The sequence below is a fragment of the Hypanus sabinus genome, chromosome 23 (genome assembly GCF_030144855.1).
Source record: "Hypanus sabinus isolate sHypSab1 chromosome 23, sHypSab1.hap1, whole genome shotgun sequence".
NCBI lineage: Eukaryota > Metazoa > Chordata > Chondrichthyes > Myliobatiformes > Dasyatidae > Hypanus > Hypanus sabinus.
In genome coordinates, this window is record NC_082728.1 from 40,259,778 (window position 1) to 40,282,331 (window position 22,554).

Consider the following 22,554-nt stretch of genomic DNA (forward strand, 5'->3'; position numbering starts at 1 on the left):
TTATATAACACTGAATATTGACTTGACAGAATTTCCAACAAGGATTAATTTAACTACATTGGCTTCATCAGTTCATTTATAGATGCTTCATTTCTTTCATTGATGAAATAACAAAGTTTTTCATTTTCACTACAATGTGACAAAATATGACTGAGTACGAATATGTTATTGTACAGAAATCTACCATAATGTAAACTAAATTCCTATATTTAAGCAGCATTTGAACGCAAGTGACCTTTTCTAACAGTCTCATAATAAAATTTTAGAAACTATTTTCAAGCATCAGCCCTCCTGTTGTCTAAATATTTATTGGCCATGCACAATTCACCCAGACTCAATCTTTTCAGATGTCAGTAGCTTCAATCATGTCAAATTATAATCTCTTGTAGTATTTTTTGGTAATATTTTTAAAAAATGCTTTCTAAACATCAGCATTTAACCCACTAGGCAAAATTGGAACAAATACAATTAACACTGGCCTAGTGAGTAAAAGCCCAAATTTGTAATGGCTACTTGGATTTATTTTTATTAAAACAAATGTTTTATAATTATATCTTTAGTGGAATACATCAAATCCAGAAAAATACTACTGGCATAAATAACCAGGCCAAAAATTACATAACTAATTCCATGCCATTTACACACCTGGAAGAAAGGGGTCCCAAAGGAGTTCTGAAGCAGGGCACACCCCTTGGCCTTCTTTTCCTGAAAGCCTGCTCTGTTAGTTTGCTTTCAGAAGCAGGGTCTATCCTCCAGAATGAGCCTTTTCCAGGCTCCTCCTGGGAACGTGGTACCTTAATGAAGTAGCGGTTTAGGGAAAGATTATGTCGGATGGAATTCTGCAGGAAATGAGAGAAAGATTGAGGTTCTGCAATTAAAATACATTAGATTCTACTGAACTGCATTAAAGCTCTAATATACTAAGAAATATCTTTCATCAAAACGTGTAAACTCTACTCAGGCTTAATCGTCATAAACTCCAGAAAAGCACTAGTTCCTTTTTCACTTTCACCAAAAGTTTGGAGAATCATAAACCATTGATGACAAAAAGATTCCATTTGGCCAATCATGCCCATGCTGGTTGAAAAAACCACAAAGCCTAACCCCATTTTCCTGTACTAGGTTGTGGCTCAGTTACTGCATAGCCAATTACTTTAAAACATGATGACTAGTTGATACACTTATCCCTTTCTCTTGGATTCTATAAGCTTTTACTTTCTTTCCCCCATCAGTCTGCCATGAGGAACCTTACCAAATCCACACTAAAATCTACAGACTATATCAGTAAAACTACCTTCATCATCGCATTAAACATTCAATTACATTAATCAGATAGGAGCTTCCCTTAACAATCCACAAAATTATTTTTGTTACAGTAAAATTGTGATATTTACCTGCCAACCTTTGTCTGCTGTCCTGTAATATGGATAATTCTTTGTGATATGTGTGTAGATTCCACTTAATGTAAGTTGCTTATCTGGTGCTGTTGTAATGGCTTGAACTATTAATTGTGCATAGGAGTAAGGTGGTTTTGCATCATCCTGTTATCAAAAAACATCATTACTTCTAGAATAAGAACAAGAACAATTTTCTTCCACTGAATTTTGGTTCAAAACTAGTACCTTCACACATTGCACTCCACTCAATCAGTTCCATTTGAATGAACACATTCTATTATAGTGCAAAGTTCCTTCAAGCTCCATATTCATGATTTTAACTGACTTATTATTTAACAAAAGCAGCAAAACAATTACTGATTCAGTTTTCACTCCCCCCCCCCCCCAGGGAATTAGAAATGTATTCAAATTATTCTGGGGCTGAACAATTTTCATGGTGTATTGCTCAGTCAGGAGTGATAGAACTTGATCTTAAAGCTAATCTGCTTTATATGACCCAGTAATGCTCTAGGTAAATAAATTTACGAAGTGGACTGTAATACATTTGTTATTTCAGAAAATTTTCCATTTTTTTAAGAGGTCTCCAGTCATTTTAATCTAATCTAAATCTTAAATTAATACAAGCTATTCAATATACACTTATTTATTATGACAAGGGAGGTCATTTGTTGCATTGGATCCAAGCAGAAGAATCTTGCGTTGATTTCCCCTCCTTACTTTGCCTGTTGCCCAACAATAACCTCTTCACATGCCTATTAGTTCCCCTTAGAGTTTTTTTGGCAATTACTCCAAGTAGAAAATTAACCTACTGGAAAATCTTTGGGAATTGGTAGAATCCTGCAAAAACCTACGTGGTTGGAAGGGAAATGTGCTACTCTCCTGTTGAAATTTTTTAAAATTATCAACAACAGCGTATCTGAAGGCAAAGTGGAATAATATTTGCATGAAGCAAGTGATTAATTTTGGTTTGTTCTGGTAAAACAAAGTCTTTAATAAAAACATACAAAATTTAGTCAGAAGTATGAGGTCTTCAACATTACCCGTGTGCAGGCAATTTAATCATCAACTACTATTTAAAAAATTGATGATTTGTTTTTATCATTATTTGTAAAAGCCTGTACTGGCCAAATATTCCTAAATTGTATATACATAATCCTAAATACTACACTGGGGCTTCAGAATGTCCCGTATTTGGAAAAGTCAGCATGTTAAAGTTTCCTCTTTGCAAGACAGTAATTTGAAATCCAGGTTCATTTCAGAGAAGACAATTTTTTTGTGTTTATACTGCATGTGTTATTACAATTATAAGTCACTATCTGTCGGTGATGGTTCAGCTGACAAAATTTCCATCTCAAGTCAACCAGGTTCAAGCCCCTCTACAGGAATTTGACCTGACAACTGGATGCAGTACTGATGAAGTTCTCATCTTCTGGGCAAGATTTTAAACCTACCTTTGGGCTGTCCCCATCTGATGTTTCCTTGTCATTCTCTGAATTATTTTGTACATGGTCAGACATCAGCTGCAGGTCAGAATGAAGTCCACGACTTATTCGGTAGCCAGAGGAACCTGCACCTCTTGGGCTGGAAGGACAGGAGTTTGCTGCACTGTAGATAAAAACCAAATAATTTTAAATTGGTGCAAACAATGAAGCAGCAATGCAACAAATATCAATGAAAAGATTAAAAGAAAAGGATTAGCTAACTACACAGAACAGTTTCAATTCAAGGAAAATTTAGGTTCTCAATGTTAAATTAGGTTCCTATCAACTCCAGATCATTGACAGAAATGTGATATGTGGATGAACTGAGGATGACCTATTACAGGGATCTGAAATAGATGTAAGTAATGAGGAGGAAGATGAAATGCAATGAAAAGATTACACGCTAGAGAATGAGACTGATGCAAAAGGTGGTGACTAGCATCAACTAGTGGATAAGGCAGTGGGTTCACAGAATAATGTAAATAGGCAAAATCTACAAGTTGTGTTAGATTTAAAGGAATACAAGAGTTAAAGTAGGAAAGAAGAATAGAACTGAAAATAAGAGTTAAAAAGGATAGTTTTGAATTATAGTGGTAGATTACTGGGAAATAGATTACACAAAAACAAGGAAATCTACAGAAGCTGATCAGCAGATACATTCATGGTCAGTTGATGATTCACTGAGAGGCTGAGAGATAAACTAGTAACACCCAGACTTCAAAATACATGAGAGAATTCCACTGCCCAGGAAACTGGTTATGAAAAACCCAAACTGGCCATGCTAAACACTCCATACTCGCATGCTGAGCATTATACTGTTGATTACCCAGATTTTATTCTATTCCCTCTCAAGTATTCATAATACATTTCTCCTTTCATAATACCTGAAAATTCATCTTAAGAATGAACATGTTACTGAACACTCTTTGTTAATGGAAGTCAAACTGACAATGTAATAAAACAGATTATGGAATGCAATAACAGTGTTATCTAGCAGCTTACCTGATTGTTCCAGTGGGAGAAGGTAAGGGACTGATCAGATCAGCTATGTTGTCTGGAATGTTTATCTTCAAAGGTGAGATTTGTGGTTGCACTGGCCTCACTGGGGATTCTGGAGCCTCCTGTTTTTCTTTTTTGACACTGCACAATGCGGTAAATGAGATCTTGATATTTGTGCTGGGGAACCTGAAGGTACATCTGGAAAATAAAAGTCAACTATTCAATAGGCATAATTTCTTTGTTATAAGATTCTCTTAGCAGAATACAAATGCTAATTAACAATAACTTCAGGGCATATAAATCAAACTGGTAATGCAGGGTCTCAATCCAAAATGTCAACCATCCCCTCCAAAAGATGTTGCTGATTTTTTTTGCTCCAGTTTCCAGCATCTACCGTCTCTCGTCTCTTTCCACATTAAAATTGGAATTTAACATTAAGGTCATTTGATAATTTCTGGATTGTTTATATACAATAGATGTGTTCAAGCACATTTACCATTCATGTACACACCATGTAGACCTAGACAGCAGTGGTCTGATGCCACCCAGTAAGAGCCTGGTTGGTTCCCAAGCCCAAACTTACCAAGATTTGAAGAAGGGAGCTCGACTTGCTCACCTCCAACAAATTGCCCAGAGGTCCAATGCCCCAATCATCCCTGACACTCAACGAAGAGAAGCATGTTTAGGCGCATTTATATTAATAGATTTTTCCAGTCTCCCTGACATCCAAAGATATGATATTAAACCTAAAATAAAAATATCTGAAAACTTAAAGTAGTTGAGAAAACAATTAAAACCTTTTAAAGCAAAATAAGTAAACTTTTAACTCTCTGCTCTACAATCCCCATCAAAATTAACAGGGTCTCAGAACACAGATCTAACAGGCAGTTTCCCAGTGAGATGCTGGGGAAATCCAGCAAGAGTGAACCTCACTATTGGAACACACTGCTAGCATTTAGGGTAGCAGTGAAGATCCTCCATCTCTGTCTGGCCTTGACCATCTTCTCTATTGTGCCCCAGGTGTGGTTCCTCGTTTCTGCCTCTATGGTATGGCTTCAAGTTGGCTTTGGTCCAGTGAAGTGCTGACTTGATGATGGAATTGGCCTCTCCTCTCATCACTTGCCCAAATCCATCTCCAGCATTTCCTCACGATAATTGTGGCATGTCCTCTTGGTGACATTGAAGATGGTGGTTGGAGATCTTTCTTAGCAAGAAAATACGGTAGGAAAATAAACAGCCAATGTAATTTAAAATGCACAATTCTACAAAGGGCACAAGAACAGAGTTGTAGGATAAACGCAAATTGAAAATGGCAGCATAGATTGAGAAAATGGTTTTAGTTACGCGAACAGATTGGAGAAGGTGAACTGTTCTCAATGGAACACAAAGTTGAGGGGAAATTAAATGTTATTAAAAATTGCAAACGGTATAGTGAAGGAATAACTTTCCATTGGTGGAAGGATTAAGAAATGGGAGAACAAAGGTGTCTGGCAAAAACAATTTTGTTTTTAAAAGAAGCATAAATATCTAGAATGCACTCCAATAGTAGTAGTGGGGGCAGATTCACTTTCAGTATTCAAAAAGGAAAAACGAATCCAGGAAAGTATCTGAAGAAATATGCAGAGCTATTAAAAGGGAAAATGGATAGAGGATTGGAATGAAGAGGACTAATTTTGCATTGAACTGGTACTGACTTGACTGGCTGCCTCTGCTCTTCTGACTCTAGAAGACATCGAGCAGTGGAATGAACTGGCAGATTTGATCTGTCAAACGTTTCAGCAAAGTACTCAACTTCCAGTCTTGAGAGCATATGCAAAAGTCTTGGGCTTGAATAACCCAAGGAGTTTGGTATGAGAATACTTGCTTTTCTAGATCACAAACTGCAAAGATCAGTTATGAAGAGATGAATGCATTATTTTGTCCTTGAACTCAAATTAGAGGTCAGTCTTGCCAAAGGGGTTTGGCCCGAAATGTCAACTGTACTCCCCCCCCACCCCCCACCGTAGATGCTGCCTTGGCCTGTTGAGTTCCTCCAGTATTTTGTGTGTTTTGTTAGAGGTCACTGTATATTTGGAAGTATAAAAGCTTAAGTTTCAAAAGGTTTAGCAAAACCTAAGACAATTCATAAAAAAAAACACTGAATTGAAGGTACTTTTAATATTTAAATATAATGTAAACTCACTAAAGATTTCTGTTCTGCAGATAATTTTAAACAGTTACTAAATTTCCATATGAAATACTAATGGTCAGATTATGTGTCAGTAATCAGATGAACTTCAGATTTGTAGCACTGTAAACACTAACAGCAACTGATTTTCAAAGAGCAAATGGCTATTTATAGATGATACCAGGGATAAACAGTCTCACTAACTCCCTAGCAGAAGTGTGAACAACACTGGGACTGCTGCATAAACAACTTCAAGTAATCACACCCATTTGCTACAAGCTAGTATGTCCCTTATGCAGATCAGCTGGTACTATTTTTCTTGGTTGTATGACATCTTTACAAAACATCAACTCTGTATGTTTGCTGTCATATTGAGATAATTCACTCCCGAAACAAGCTCCATCTGTTGACAACAATGTATCATAGAATTCAGCCTTCCCACCACAGTAATGCCTGCCTTTTTCCTAACAGTTTTGAGAAAAATTCTGAAACATTTTTACAAGAGATGGTGCAAGCTAGGACTTTATATCTTTGAGTAAGAGACTGAAGAAAGGGAACACAAAAAAAGGGCATAGGGTTAAGGTGAAGGATCTAAGATTTAAAAGCGATCCAAAGGGCAACTTCTTTACAGAGGGGTGGTATATAGAATGAGCTGTCAGAGGAAGTGGTTGAAACAGAAACAATAATAATGTTTACAAGACACTTGGACAGGTGCATGAATAGGAAAGCTGCAGAAAAATATGGGCCAAATGCCGGCAAATGGTACTGGCTTAGATGGCCATCTTGGGCTGAAAGGCCATTTTATCATGGTTGTTTTCCAAGGTATATGACTCTAAATACATTTCCTAGACACACACTTAAAAACACATTAAGCAAATATAATAAATTCTGAGGTCTAAGTCCTAACAATGATTTTAATGTGTTGAAATAAAAGTTGTTTAATGGAAGAACTAAAGTATTTTCTGAATGAACATCTTAGCCAGGCTCAACTTTTAAATTCACAATGCCAAATTACAGGTCAACCTTCGATAATCCGGCACCATTTGGACCTCAGGAGTGCCAGATTAGTGAAAATGCCGAATTATAGAAGGATCACATTAAGCAATAGCTAATTGCCTCATCATACCTTTAAAATATCATGTAAATCAGTACAAATTAGAAATATTAAATGAGTAGCAAGTGAGATTCTAATAAAATAATATACTGTACAGGCACAGATAAAATAAAGGGCAAAGGAAAATGTACAGGAATTAACATATACAGAACAATTGAGCACTTCCGCTTCTAAAGTGAGACGTTTAATATACCTTTACGCAAAGTTACATGTCTGCAAGTGTGGGGTTGCCAGGATCATCAACATCTTCATCTTGAAAAATGAGTGAAGCATCTGGAACTGGTGCTGAAACTGGCACAACAGCTTCTTCAGAAACTGTTGATGTTGGTGGCAGCACATCTGGGCGAGCAGAAGCAGAAGTTGGAGAAAGGAGATCTTCTATACGCCACATTTCACATGACCACCAGGTGGCCGGGGATTCAGCGCTGGGCTCTTCCCTCTTCACTCAGTTACTGAGGGAATCCTCTTTAGTTGCTTTTCCTTTGCTTAGTAATATGCTTATATTCAAGCAGGTCGCCACATTTGATCTGAGGTTGTAGGCAGAAGAGAATGGAGTGCCGGCCAACAGGCAGGCGAGAAGGCAGACTGACACAGCGCGCACCGGCTGCTCCACCGCTGACAGGTGAGACGGCCGGATGCTGGGCAGCCATGCCTCATGCAAATGATATTAATAAATGTAGGAAAACAAGCAGGAATCACCTGTCTGTGCTTACAAGAGCGCACCAACATGTGAACAGATCTGGCGCAACCAAAATGATGCACAGCAGAATGATATGGTGGCCTGGGAAATTTGAAATTACAGTTGCGCGGAAAATTTGAAATCAATGCTGGATTACCGAAGGAACTGGATTACAGGTAGTCGGTATTGAAAATTAAAATTCAGCCACTTAAACATGTTTTTAAAAATATGATCAAAGTGTTCCAAATTGATGGACATTTTCTATTTTTTGCAAAAGATTCTGTCATGTTCTCATGTCTTTTGTCTTCAGATCATTTTTAAGTTCTCAAAAAAAATTGCACCTTCAGAGTGGAACATTCCAAGATACTTTGTAAAATATTAAGCACAATTTAAGTCACAAAATTAGACCAGAAGCATGGTTGAAGTGAAACCAATGATAAGAAACTAAAACAAATCAGAATCAGAAGCAGATTTATTATCCCTGACGTATTCAAGAAATTAATATCATAATTAAAATACTCCAAGGTTTCAAGAGGTAGATTTTAAAGAAGAGGTGGAAATGCAGAAAGTTTTTTTTTAAAAAAGAGGCAATTTGCTGAACTTCAATCAAATTGAAAGTAGAGCTGACACCAGAAAAATAATGAAAATAAGGAGAGTTCAGAAAACTGCATAAAAATCTGAGGCCTTCAAATCACAGCTGACCAGAGTTAAAACTGGCAGAGTAGGCTAATCAAAGACAAATGGTTTATGGTTGTCTTCTGGTGAGAGCTGTGGTCAGACCACACCCTACTTACTTCAACTTGCGAATTAAGCAGGCTGGGCATCTTAAAATCTCAACCATCTTCAATTCCATGTCCTTTGAGATTAAGACTCACCTCAACACATCTAGTCTTAATATTTAAACAGGAAGAAGTCTATGTCCATTCACTTCTAAATATCAAATAAGCAACTGGAAAAGCTAGGCACAAGAGAGAGGCCCAGAAAGGGAAGGAGTCCCATAGACATTGTACAAGGAAAACATGCCTCATCAAATTTTGGTCACCTTTTGTTGGCTTCTCATGCTGCTATAACTTACAAACTTACTACCTTTCACCAACAGTTTAAATTATTTTAATCTAATAACACCTTTAACGTTAACTGCCGATTTCAAAACAAACATTTACTTTGGAAATAATTCACTTCAGTCTGATAACTAACATCAGGATGCAAGGCTGAATATTATCCTTAATATATACATTTTAAGCATTTTGAATGAGCAGATTTGGAACTCTCCTTGGCCAACTACTCAAAATAAAGATTTCTAAAATTGTACTTGGTTTCACGAAGCAAAACATTTATTAAACAGTTTTTCATTTCTATAAATAATTAGAACAAACTTCTGCGATCTATGAATGCACAGCCTTTATTGCTCACATTTTTGGCCAAACACATTTTAGAACTGAAATTAGGACCAACTCCCTGATCTGAATGGACTCACTTTCCAATTCAGTACGTATTAATTTTCTCACGTTTCTATGTTATCTGATACAAGTCAGAACACTGACAATCCAGTTTATCCACAGTAAAATAATTTATCTATTTTATTGATGTAAGGAGTCACAAACAGACTAGACTTAGAAAGAAAATAAGCTCTTGGTGTATTTGCATCAATAATTTGCACGGGTCCAGTCAGATGGACACAATAGCTGTGAAAGGATGTCAACACCTCAGCCCTCAGTGGAAGTAAAGGAAATTTGGTATGTCTTCAGTACATTCTACAAAAAAGTAACTTTTTCAAATTGCATTGTGTATTTCTGATTATGGAGTGTTCCTTGCCAAGAGCCCTACACCAACTCCAAAAACATACATATTGTGGTTTTAGTTTCACTAAGTGACTATTCGTATATATTCAGTAACTGGAGTTGCTAAATTAAAGCAATTTTAATTTGCTGCATTCTTGAAAGGTATGCATATTATGCAACACTACCCTTAACTGTCTGAAATTTTTATAAGAAAAGTGCAGAGGTTTGCATACATTATCATTCATACATGCCTCATTTTATTATGTCAAAATGTCACAAGATCCTTTGCTACTAAATTAGCTTTTAAGTGCAATCACTGCTATATAAAAGAAATCTGCAGTCGGAAGTTTCAAAATAGGAATGAAATGATATTCATAACATTTATTTCGAGTGTTGACGGAGATTCCACCACATTTCCCGATGATTCTCTGATTCCAGTCTGAGACCAACGTGCCAGCAGCCTTCAGGAGTACGAACCAACAAAAAGCATTCACTCCAGGCAGAGTACTTGGCTAAGTACTAAAGACCTGTGTTGCTAAACTGGCTGGAGTGTTTACTGAAACCTTTAACCTTTCAGTTCAGCAGTCTGAGGTACCACCTCCATCAAGCAGGCTTCAATTACAGGGAGCCACCTCCATGACTATTGCCCAGTAGCATTTCCACAATGATGAAGTGTTGTCAGAGGTCAGTGAAGAAACATTAGCCAGCCAGAGAAGCTCCAACTTGCCTATCAGAGCCACAGATCCACAGACGATGGCTCTTCAACTCAACCCTGGAACACCTGGACAGTAAAAGTGCATACATCAGGATGCTCTTTATCAACTTCACCTCAGCATTCAATACCATCATTCCCTCAAAACTAATCAATAAGCTCCATAACCTTGGCCTCAATACCTCCTCGTGCAATTGGATCCTCCATTTCCTCACTTGCATATCCCAGTCAGTTCAGATTGGCAACATCTTCTCTACTATATCCATCAGCACAGGGGCACCACAACACTGTGTTTAACCCCTTGCTCTACTCACTTTACACGCATGACTGTGTGGCTAAACACAGCTCCAATGCCATATTCAAATTTGCTGACAACACCACTGGGGTAAGCCAAGTCAAAAGTGGTGATAAATCAGCTTATAGGAGAAAGATTGAAAATCTGGGTGAGAGGTGCCATAGCAACAACCACTTAATGTCATCAAGACCAAGGAGCTGATTACTGACTTCAAGAGAAGGAAACCAGAAGTCCATGAGCCAGTCCTTTTGGGAGGATCAGAGGTGGAAAGGGTCAGCAACTTTAAACTCCTTGCTGTTATTATTTTGGAGGATCAGTCCTGGCCCCAGCATGACAGTGTAATTACGAAAAAAGCACATCCGTGCCTCTACTTCTTTAAGAGTTTACGGAAATTCAGCATAACGTCTAAAACTGACAAACTTTTACAGATATGCAATGGAGAGTATATTGACTGGCTGTATCAAAGCCTAAAATGGAAACACCAATGGCCTTGAATGGAAAATCCTACAAAATAGTAGATAAGGCCGAGTCTATCATGAGAAAAAGCCCTCTCTACCATTGAGTATATCTACATGAAACACTGTCACAGTGAAGCAGCATCATGCTGCCATCAAGAAAATACAGAAGCCTCAGGACTCGCAACACCAAGTTCAGGAGCAGTTATTACTCCTGAACCGTCAGGCTCTTGAACCAAAGGGGATAACTTAAATCAACTTCACTTGCCACATAAAACGTGAAACATTTGCACAACCAAGGGACTCATTTTTAATGATTCACATCTCATTTCTTGACATTTATGTGCATTTATTTATTTTTATTTTTGCACATTTTGTTGTCTCTGCACTGATTTTAAACAAATTCCTCACCAAAACAGCTAATCAACTTAACCTAGGTTGTTCCTGTAAAATCTCATACTGATATTTCTCCATTAAGAGTGTCAGCAAATTTTTTAAAAGCTCGATACAGAAGAATTTGTGCATCACAAAAAACAGCTTTACAGCGTCTTAATATGTGACTTTTAAAATTTGTTTTTTAAATTAACCATGCAACTGCCAAAACAAAAATTGTGCAGCATTAAAAAAATTTCTGCATAAAACTCAACATGAAAATCATTTTATAAAAAAGACAACCTGTTGAATTTAAATGAATTTTGAATTTCCATTTAAAAAAAAATTGAATACTTCTTAAAAAAGGCAATACAAATAAACCTAATGCTAACTACTGTTGTGATAAATGCTTAAGATGGGCTTTGCAGATTTTACTGCTGGTGGTGTTTGGTGGGTGAGGTCATGCACTCCTTCCACTGCTTGTGCTGGGCTTGTGGGGCAACTTGAAAAGCTTCTCCACTTCCTCCAAGGATTTCCTGGAATGGATGAAGATCCTGTACATTTGCTGAAGACGATTTTGAGAATATTCTTCAACCTTTGTCCACCTGGTAATATTTTTTCTTCAGAGAACTACAGCAGAATTATATGCCTCCAATTTCCTTAGACTTTTTACCAGTGCATCAAGACCTCATTCTACAAGTCTGTTTTGCTAGAGACAAACATGAGCCACACCCATTGGTTCTTAGCCACACCCATTGGTTCAAGCAGATAGCTAAGATATTATCTTCTGAGTGAAGATTATTATGTGATCTCAGTATACATGTGCTCAACCTATGGACTCACTTTCCAGGCTTCTTTATCTCATGTTGTTGATATTTATTGCTTATTTATTATTATTTCTATTTTCTTCTTTCTTTATGTATTGTTTGTATTTTGTGCATATTGGTTGCTGTCTTTACTGTGATTGCCCGAAAGAAAACTAATCTCAGGGTTGTATATATGATATACATGTACTTTGATAATAAATTTACTTTGAGCTTTTGTATTCAAAAGGCAGCGCATTTTCCCATGTTTAATCAATAATTTCAGAAATTATTGATATGCAAATCAAATAATGTAAATAGTTAATCATATCTGAAGTGATATAAAAACTTCATAATAGATGGATTAATTTTCAGGCTCAGTTCCTTGTTACAAATCTTCAGCTGTAGGCTGGTTAAATAAATGACAGGCCATAGTGGATGGTATGTAGAAAATCGCACTGCTGCTCAATAGAGCCTCTCTTTCACGCATAGATAAAAAAGCATCTAATCTCCTGAATGCGGATGTAGTTAGCTTTGTCCTCCGAAGATGTGTTTTCAACTTAATTTTAATCATAGAGTTTTTATCCAGAAATTCTTTAAAATTCCAGGACAATTTCACAGCCAGTTACAATCAAGCTGGAATTTTCATGCAACTTCACAGCTTACTAACACATTCATTCACTTAAGAAGTCTGACCCAGATTCCCAGGAAATGCATGGAACAGGTCAGAGAGAACAAATACAGAAGAAACAGTGCAAATCTCAACAACTCTTGATTTAATCTTGTGGACATCAGGCTCCAAGAATGGTAAAGATGCCAAGCAATATCTCAATCCACAAGATTTATAATTTTATCCATGCCCTGTAGTTTTGGATTCATCTACATCTACCTTACACAACCAATGCATTATTTCATAACATCGTGGTCTGTCACTTCTTAATTTTCTTTAAATGAAAAAGCCCATAACTTTTTCAATTAAAAAAAATCTCATTTTCTATTTACATTTTGGGGTCTGCTCAATATACAACTTGTTACTGATGAAAACTATTGCAGCAGAGCCATAGTATTCCAACTCAGAATCAGGTTTATTATCACCGGCACATTGTGAAATTTGTTAACTTAGCAGCAGCAGTTTAATGCAATATATAATATAGAAGAAAAAAGTATAATAAATAAACAAATTTCAGTATATGTATATTGAATAGATTTAAAATTTAATATATCAAGGTCATCATTAGCAATACACAAGCATCAATCTGTACCTTCCTTTCTCGGTACAAAGTAGAAAGTGAACAGGACAGCAAAAGGGCCATAAACAAAATGAACTGCAGAGTAGACACCACTAAAATCAAATAAATAAATGCTGCTAAAATACTACTAGATGTGCAAGCTAAAGTTTAAAAAGTCACAAATAGTCAATCCACGTGTAGTGACCAATAGCACAGGACAGAATTTTTCTCTTGCAAAAAAAGTGTCCAGTGGTGCACATGTACAATTTATTTAAAGACAAATTTAAGAACCTCCCTTTCAAAATAACTTTACCAAAGGAATCTCGAGGAGAATTTCCATGCTTGCAAGCAATTATGCAATAGTAATGACAGAACTTCCAAGGTGGCTTCTGAAGTAACTGTGCTGAAAATAACAAAGGAATGATGTACAAAGAGGAAGTAAAACAACATCATCAGAAAGCTCTCCATGTAATAAAATTATGTTCTATGGAAGCTTGGGACACCATTTTGGTGATGGTACAAAATAAGAAATTTCATGACTATCCTTCTCTCAGCCCAACAAAATTGGTTGCTTTCCAGTAGGTTCTTTTGTCTAAAGTAACTCCTCTTGCTTCTCCTTGAATGAGCACAAAAGAAGTTGAAAGCAATCAATAGGAAGCTGCTTAAAAAGCTACACGTCACATCTGTTGTTCCAAAGCTAGACATTCATTCATTAAAGCTGCTCATGTAATGCCTTTGGAATTTGAGTCTTTCCACACACTGAAGACAAAGACAAAACTAGGGAAATACAGCTTCTTTCTTACCTTTTCTTTTGCTGAAAGCCCATGACAACTTTGGAATGAGTGGATGGAAAATAAGAAAGAATTTTCCCAACTAATTGCATATATAAAATTAAAATGCCATAAAAAATAATTACCACAAATTTACAGATACAGTAATCTGCATGCAGGCAATGATAAAAATAATCCAAACCTTAGTCTACAAATCTCACTTGGACAATGTCAATGGACTACAATACATGTAATTTTAACATGCACTATTCCCCCCCTTGATATTCTTTCCCTACCCTACCCACCCCACAACATGAAAAACTCCAAAAATGGATGTTTGATTTAAATTGTCCTGCTTAAAATATTATATTTCATGCTGCTTACTAAATACTATTTCAAGTTGTCTAGCTTTTTTTTTTATATAAAAAGTTATTGTAAAAGCCCATTCAAAATTCTGCCTTTGTCTCAATGATTAAGTATGTGTACTCATTTATCAAGTCTTTTCTCTCCAAACTTCTTTACATTAAATGTGCCAGGGACAAAAGCACCAAATGTAGCAGCAAAAGCACAAAAACAAAAGATTAGAGATACAGGATGTGCTGTTTGCCAAAACTAGAAGTAATGTCCCCTTGGCTCAAAGATTTTCACACTCACTTAGTATGAGGAAATTTATTCTTCAAAGTAGCAAGGGAGAAAAACAAAGCACAACCTCAGCTGAAAAACAGCACATTATTCATGTTAGGGCATTTTGACAAAAAAATTGGTTTGATTTGGAGAGTGTACAAATGGATGGATCCTCGAATGTATGGTAAATATTTTTCATAATCAGAAATATACTGAATTTTATTGTACAAGTATAATCTATCATTGAAAAAAAATCATTAAAAATTAGAGCAAAGAAAGAAGCCAGTATATCTTTTGTGGTTAAACCAGATTTTTGATAAGAGCAATATCATTTTAAATACATATCTGATTCCCCCTTGGAACCTAGTTTTGAATTTTCCACCCTTTCCAGACAGAGCATTCTCTGAAGCATTACAACATCAACAAAAGAGCCCTCTAGCTATGGCTTTTAGTTACCAGTACACCTGTTATTATAGGATTTAAAAATACCAAAAATCCAGCTGTGGCCCAACTTGTGACTTATAAGCTATTTCTCTGTACATTATGTTGAGTGTGAAAGCAATCAATTAACGTTCAAATATGATCTTTAAACAGCAAAGTTTTCATGTACTAACCAAAACTCTTCAATCAAATCAAAATCTTTTACTTAAGACAGTAAATCCAATTAACACATTTAAATGCCCACAGTTAACTAAGAGGAAGAAAAAGGTTTTCAGCCTAAACATAAATAACACTTACATAGCAATTCTGTAACAGTAATTTACCTCTTTATTGCACTTCACAGGGTCATTAACAAATCTGACATCAAAAGCTAAAGATATAATTTCAAAAACTGACTAAATTTTGGCTAAGTTGTAACAAAAAAAAGGGGCGGGGAAGATTAAGAGAGGAGAGTCCAACCTTCACTCTTGGCTGCTACAGATGTAGCATTGAATGGTAGGACAATGAAAATTGTGGCAAAAGTAGTACACAGACAGGGAAATGGGGAGGGAGGATAGGATACTGACTGGCTACCTAGGCCTGTAAGTGGTTACAGAAATAGGGAGAGATTTTAAATAAGAATAAGATGATTTTTAAAAAATTGGATAATATGGAAGGCAGAGAGGTGATAGTTAGGAAGCTAAGATACAGGAAGCAATTTTAGATGAATTTGACTTTAATATATCATTAAAATTTAGAGACATGGACAAAGGTTTCAGCAGCAAATAACAAAAGGCTCCCTTCTAACTAGAACCGAGACCAAGTTCCAGAACAAAACAATTCAGCATATTCTCAGTTCTCAAAATCATTTAAGCAACTGAATTGGTGCTCACTTTGAAAGTTAACTTTTGTGATACCACCATAGTTAGTGAAGAAGATAAGCTTAAGTCAGTCCCTGACCAACTACCATCAGCATGTCACTTGTGGATCCATAGGAACTAACACCTTTACCACTGATGCACCACCATCAAGAACACTCATGACTACACTTTGGCAAGTCCATTCATCTGGCTGTACTACTCCTGAAATATAGGCAGAGACTGAGGACCACTTACAGGATTGCTTTAAACTGGTGTATTGTTCACTTGAATTTTCAGAAGGCCTTTAACAACGTGCTGTACATGAAGCTACTAAACAGGGAAGAGCTCATTGGTATTTTCAAAAGATACTAGCATGGATAGAAGATAGGTTGTCTGGCAGGAGGCAAAGGGTGAGAATAAAGGGGGCCTTTTCCAGATGCCAGCCACTGACCAGTGCTGCTCCACAGGGGTTGGTGTTGGGACCACTTCTTTTCACGTTGCATATTAATGATTTGGTTGACAGAATTGATGGCTTGTGGACAATACAAAATAGGTGGAGGGGTGGGGTTTTTGAAGAATCTGGGAGTCTGCAGAAGGACTTTTACAAATTAGGAGAATGGGTAAAGAAGTGGCAGAAAGAATGCTGTGTAGTAAAGTACAGTCGGCCCTCCTTATCCGCGGGTTCCGCATGCGCGGATTCAACCAACCACAGATCAGGAAAACCCTGAAGTTCGCTCTCCAGCACTCATCGTTTGAGCATGTACAGACTATTTTTTCTTGTCGTTATTCCCTAAACAATACAGTATAACAACTATTTACATAGCATTTACATTGTATTAGGTATTATAAGCAATCTAGAAATGACTTAAAAGTAGTCCCCAGGTTATGAATGAGTTCCATTCCTGAGTCCGTCTTTAAGTCGGATTTGGAGTCGGAACAGGTACACCCGGTATTATTTAGCGAAGGGTATTCCTAACGAAGGGTCTCGGCCTGAAACATCGACAGTGCTTCTTCCTATAGATGCTGCCTGGCCTGCTGTATTCCACCAGCATTCTGTGTGTGTTGTTTGAATTTCCAGCATCTGCAGATTTCCTCGTGTTTGAGGAATATTGTGAACAGATTTTAGTCCCATGTCTACGGGTGAGCTGGCATTGGAGAGAGTCAAAGGAAGTTTATGAAAATTATTCCAGGAAAGAAAGGGTTAATGTATGAGGAGCATTTGATGGCTTTGGGTCTGTGCTCACTGGAGTTTAGAAGAATGCGGGGGGGGGCAGGGGGGTCTCATTGAAACCTATCAAATATTGAAAGACTTAAATAGAAAGGACATGGAGAAGATGTTTCCTATAGTGGGGCTGCCTAGGACCAGAGCGAACAGCCTCAGAATAGAACATCGACCTTTAGAACAGATGAAGAATTTCTTTAGCCAGAAGGTGGTGAATTTGACAGCTGTGGAGGCCAAGTCATTGAGTTTGCTAGGTTCTTGTTTAGTAAGGGCATCAAGGGTTGTGGAGTAAAAGCAGAATGCGGTTGAGAGATAGTAAACCAGCCACGTGGAGCAATCCGCTGAATGGCCTATGTCTGATAAGGCCATAAGATATAGTAGAAGAGTTAGGCCAATTGGTCCACTGAATCTGTCTGCCGTTTCATAATGCCAGATCCAGTTTCCTTCTCAGCCCCAATTTCCTGCCTTCTTCCTGTATCCTTTCATACCCTGACTAATTAAGAATCTATCAATCTCTGCCTTAAATATACCTAATGATATGGCCTCCACAGCTACCCCTGGCTAAAGAAATTCCCCCTCATCTCCATTCTAAAAGAACACCCCTCAATTCTGAGGCTGTGGACCCTGGTTTTTGATTCTCCCACCACAGGAAACATCCTCTCCACATGGCACTCTGTCAATGCATTTCAACATTTGATAGGTTTTGATGAGATCACCCCTCATTCATCTGAATTCTGATGAGTAGAGGCCCAGAGCTATAAAATGCTCCTCATATGACAAGCCTTTCAATGCCAGAATCATTTTCGTTCATGTCCTTTGAACCCTCTCTAATGCCAGCACATCCTTTTTTAGATAAGGAGCCCCAAACTGCTCACATTACTCCAAGTGAGGCCTCACCAGTGCTTGATAAACCCCCAACATTGCAATCATGCTTCTTATATTCTAGTCCTCTTGAAATAAATGGTAACATCATATTTGCCTTCCTCGCCATCAACTCAACCTTCAAATTAAACTTAAAGTTATACTACACGATTCCCAAGACAACTTGCACCTCAGATTTTTGAATTTTCTCCATTTAGAAAATAGTCCACGCTTTTATTTACAAGACCATACACTTTTCAACATGTATCCTGTTTAACACCACTAGTCACCGGCAGCCAACCAGAAAAGGCTCCCTTTATTCCCACTCTCTGCATCCTGCCAATCAGCCAATGTTCTATCCATGCTAGTATCTTTCTTGTAATATCATGGGCTCTTAACTTGTTAAACAGTCTTGTGTGGCACCTTGTCAAAGGACTTCTAAAATTCCAAGTACACAACATCCACCGATTCTCCTTTGTCTATCCTGCTATTTCTTCAAAGAATTCCAAAAGATGTATCAGGCAAGATTCTCCCTTAAGGAAACCATGCTGACTATGGCCTATTTTATCATATGCCTCCAAGTACCCCAAAACCATACCCTTAATAATCGACTCCAACATCTTCCCAACCACCAGGGTCAGGCTAACTGGCCTATAATTTCCCTTTCTTATGTCTCTCTCCCTTCTTGATGAGTGGAATTTGCAATTCTCCATTCCTCTGGAAACATGTCAGAATCAAATGATTCTTGAAAGATCATTACTATTGCCTCCACAATCTCTTTAGCCACCTCTTTCAGAACCCTGTGGTGTAGACCATCTGGACCAGATGACTTGTCTACCTTCAGATCTTTCAGTTTCCCAAGAAACTTCTCCTTAGTGATGGCAACATCACACACTTCTGCCCCCTAACCCTCTCAAACTTCCGACTAGTGTCCTCTTAAGTTAAGACTGATGCAAAATACTTATTCAGTTTGTCTGCCATTTCCTGGCCCCCCATTACTACTTCTCCAGCATAATTTTCCAGCAGTCCAGTATCTACCCTCACCTCTCTTTTATACTTTATATATCTGGATAAATGTTTGGTATGCTCTTTAATATTATTGGGTAGCTTACCTTCGTACTCCATCTTTTCCTTCTTTACAACCTTTTTTTTTTTAAAAAGTTGTTTTCTGCTGGTTTTTAAAAGCTACCCAATCCTTTTATGGTTGGATCTAAATGAGTGTACTACAGTTGTCATATACTTCAGGACCTGTGTGGATGAGTTTGTGCCTTTAAGAACATATTAAAATCAAGCCACAGATAGACAGTAAGATTCACAGTCAGCTGAAGACTAGATCTGTGGCATTCAAGACTGGAGATTCAAACTCTACAAGTTGTCCATGTATGACCTACATAAGGCCAACATAACAGGGAAATCAAATCCAAGTGATAGTAGAAGCAGAATTGGATTTATGTCAACTCTGACAGAATTTGCAGGCAATCACTTCTTACATAGCAAATCCTAACATCATAAATAGCTGTGATGCTTTATTCTCAGATGAGCTCAATGCCTTTTATGTACACTATAAAAGGGAAATCACACTGCACCTGGCATATCTGGCAATGTGTGACAGCTTGTCTCTGAAGCTGACATCAGACCATATTTCAAAAGGATGAACCCTTGCAAGGCCCTGATGATGTACCTGGTAGAGCACCGAAAACCTGTGCCAACCAGCTGGCTGGAGTGCTCAAGGACATCTTCAATCTCTCATTGCTACAGTTGGAGGTTCCCACCTGCTTTAAGAGGGCAACAATCATACAGGTGCCCAAGGAGGGTCAGCGGTTAAACAACTATTGTGCAATTAGTCATATCTGTGATGAAGTGGTTTGAGAGGTTGATCATGGCTGGAATCAATTTGCCCACGAACAAGTACCCACTGCAATTTTGTCTACTGCTACAATAAGTCTATGGTGGTTGCAATTTCACTGGCACTTCAATTGTCCTTGGCCCACCTGGACAACAGCAATACGTACATTTGCTGCTATTTACCGCTTACAACTCAGCGTTCAACACAATCATCCCCTCAGTATTAATCAATTTTCTAAACCTAGGCCCCTAATTCCTTCTGCAACTGGATCCTTGATTTTCTGAACAGACCAGTCAATACGGATCAGATACTTTTTCTTCCTGACAATCAACACCAGTGTACCTCAAGGACACTTGCTAAACCCACTGCTCTATTCTCTCTCTACCCCCTGACTAGGCACAGTGCAAATGTCACCAATAAATCTAATGACACAACTGTTGTCAGCAGAATCTGAGACTGAGTGGTGTCGCAACAACCTTACACTCGATGTCAATAAGACCAATAAATTGATTTTGGGCTTCAGGAAGGGGAAGTTGAGGGAACACACACCAGTCCTTATCGAAGGGTCAGCATAGGAAAGGAAGAGCAGTTTCACGTTCCTGGATGTCAGCTTTCAAGATCTATCCTGAGCCCAACATACTGATGCAATTATGAAGACATTAAAAGTTTAAGGAGATTTGGTATGTCAACAAAGACTAGCAAATTTCTATAGATGTACCATGGAAAGCATTCTAACTTGTTCAATCACCGTCTGATATGTTAGGGCCACTGCACAGGATCAGAAAAAACTGCAGGAAGTTGCAGACAAAGCCAGCTCTATCATGGTACTCATGTCCCAGCATCATTTTCAAAAGGTGTTGCCCATCATTAAGGACTCCACCAGCTCCTTCGCATTGCTACCATCAAAGCAGAGGTACAAGAGCTTAAAGACACACACTCAATGCTTTAGGAACAGCTTCCTCTGCCATCAGATTTCTGAACCACAGTGAACTCATGAACACGACCTCACTACTTTTGATTTCTTTTTGCACTACTTATTTATCATTTTATGAACATGCTTCTATTTATGATTTATAGTATATGTATTGCACTGCTGCCACAAAACAACAAATTTCACATGACACAGTTGCAAGAAAAAATTTCTCAACCTTTTACAATTACCTGGTTTTCTGCATTAATTACTCAAAACGTGGTCTGAACTTCATCTAAGTCACAATAATAGACAAACACAATCCACCTGAACTAGTAACACATAAACAATTTTACTTTTCATGTCTTTATTGAACATATTGTTTAATCATTCACAGTCCAGTCTGGAAAAAGTACGTGAACCATTGTAGTTAGTAACTGATAAAATCACCTTTAGCAAGTAAAAAACTCCACCAAACGTTTTCTGTAGCTGCTGATCAGACACACAATGGCAGAAAGGAATTTTAGACCATTCGCCCATATAAAGCTGGTTTAGTTCATCAATATTTCCGGGATACCTTGCATGAACAGCCCTTTTCTGGTTATGCCACAGCATCTCAATTGGGTTAAAGTCTGGACTCTGACTTGATACAAATTTTCTTCTTAAATCATTCAGTTGTTGATTTACTCTTGTGCTTCTGATCATTGTCTTGTTACATCATCCAACTTCTATTAAGCTTCAGCTGACAGACTGCTACTCTGACATTCCCCTGTAAAATGTCTTTGATACAATTTTGAATTCACTGTTCCTCCAACGACAGCAAAGCAGCCCCAAAACTTGATATTCCTTCCATCATGCTTCACAGTTGGGGTGAGGTTTTGGTGGTGGTGTGTAGTGCCCTGTATCCTCCATAGTGATATGTACTTCTGCAAAAAAAGTTCAACTTTCATCTCATCTGTTCACAGAACATTGTCCCCAGAAGCATCCAGGTGGCGTTATGCAAATTTGAGATGAGCAGCAATATTTTTATTTTGGAGAGCATTGTTTACTCTGTGGTGTTCTTCCATGAACACCATCCTTGTTCAGTGTTTTTTCTTATAGTGGAAACATGAACAAGATTTTAGTAAGTTCTAGAGCTTCCTGCAAGTCTTTTGCTGTTACCCTTGGGTTCCTTTTCACCTTCTTCAGCATAGCACATTATGCTCTTGGGGTGATCTTTGCAGGATGCCCACTCCAAGGGAGAGTAGCAACAGGACTGAGTTTCCTCCATTTGTAGATAATTTCTCTTACTGTAGACTGATGATCAGTCTTTAAAAATACTTCTACAGCCTTTCACAGCTGCATGCATCTCTATAATTTATCACCCTGACGCAGCGGTGTCAAGAAAACAACCTCTCTCTCAATGTCGTAAAAGCAAAGGAGCTGATTGTGAACTACAGGAGGAATGGAGACAGGCTAACCCCTAATGACATCAATGGATCTGGGGTTAAGAGGGTGAACAGCTTTAAACATCACCAAGGTTTGTACGTACCGGCTGTGTGGTCAAAAAGGCACAAC

General features: G+C 37.8%; 1 protein-coding gene across 3 annotated transcripts in view; it reads right to left on the reverse strand.

The window, feature by feature from the left end:
- Window positions 1-22,554, reverse strand: part of LOC132380147 (forkhead box protein K2-like) — a 112,300-nt gene that overhangs the window by 61,615 nt on the left and 28,131 nt on the right. For all 3 annotated transcript variants that reach the window (XR_009507654.1, XR_009507655.1, XM_059948765.1), the window contains exons 2-5: window positions 3,881-4,075; window positions 2,849-3,002; window positions 1,395-1,541; window positions 646-839 (exon numbers count right to left, since the gene is read on the reverse strand). Coding sequence is in view for 1 of the 3 variants with exons in the window: in XM_059948765.1 (XP_059804748.1) it covers window positions 646-839; window positions 1,395-1,541; window positions 2,849-3,002; window positions 3,881-4,075 (690 nt within the window). In the remaining 2 variants the exon portion in view is untranslated. The remainder of the gene's footprint in view (window positions 1-645; window positions 840-1,394; window positions 1,542-2,848; window positions 3,003-3,880; window positions 4,076-22,554) is intronic.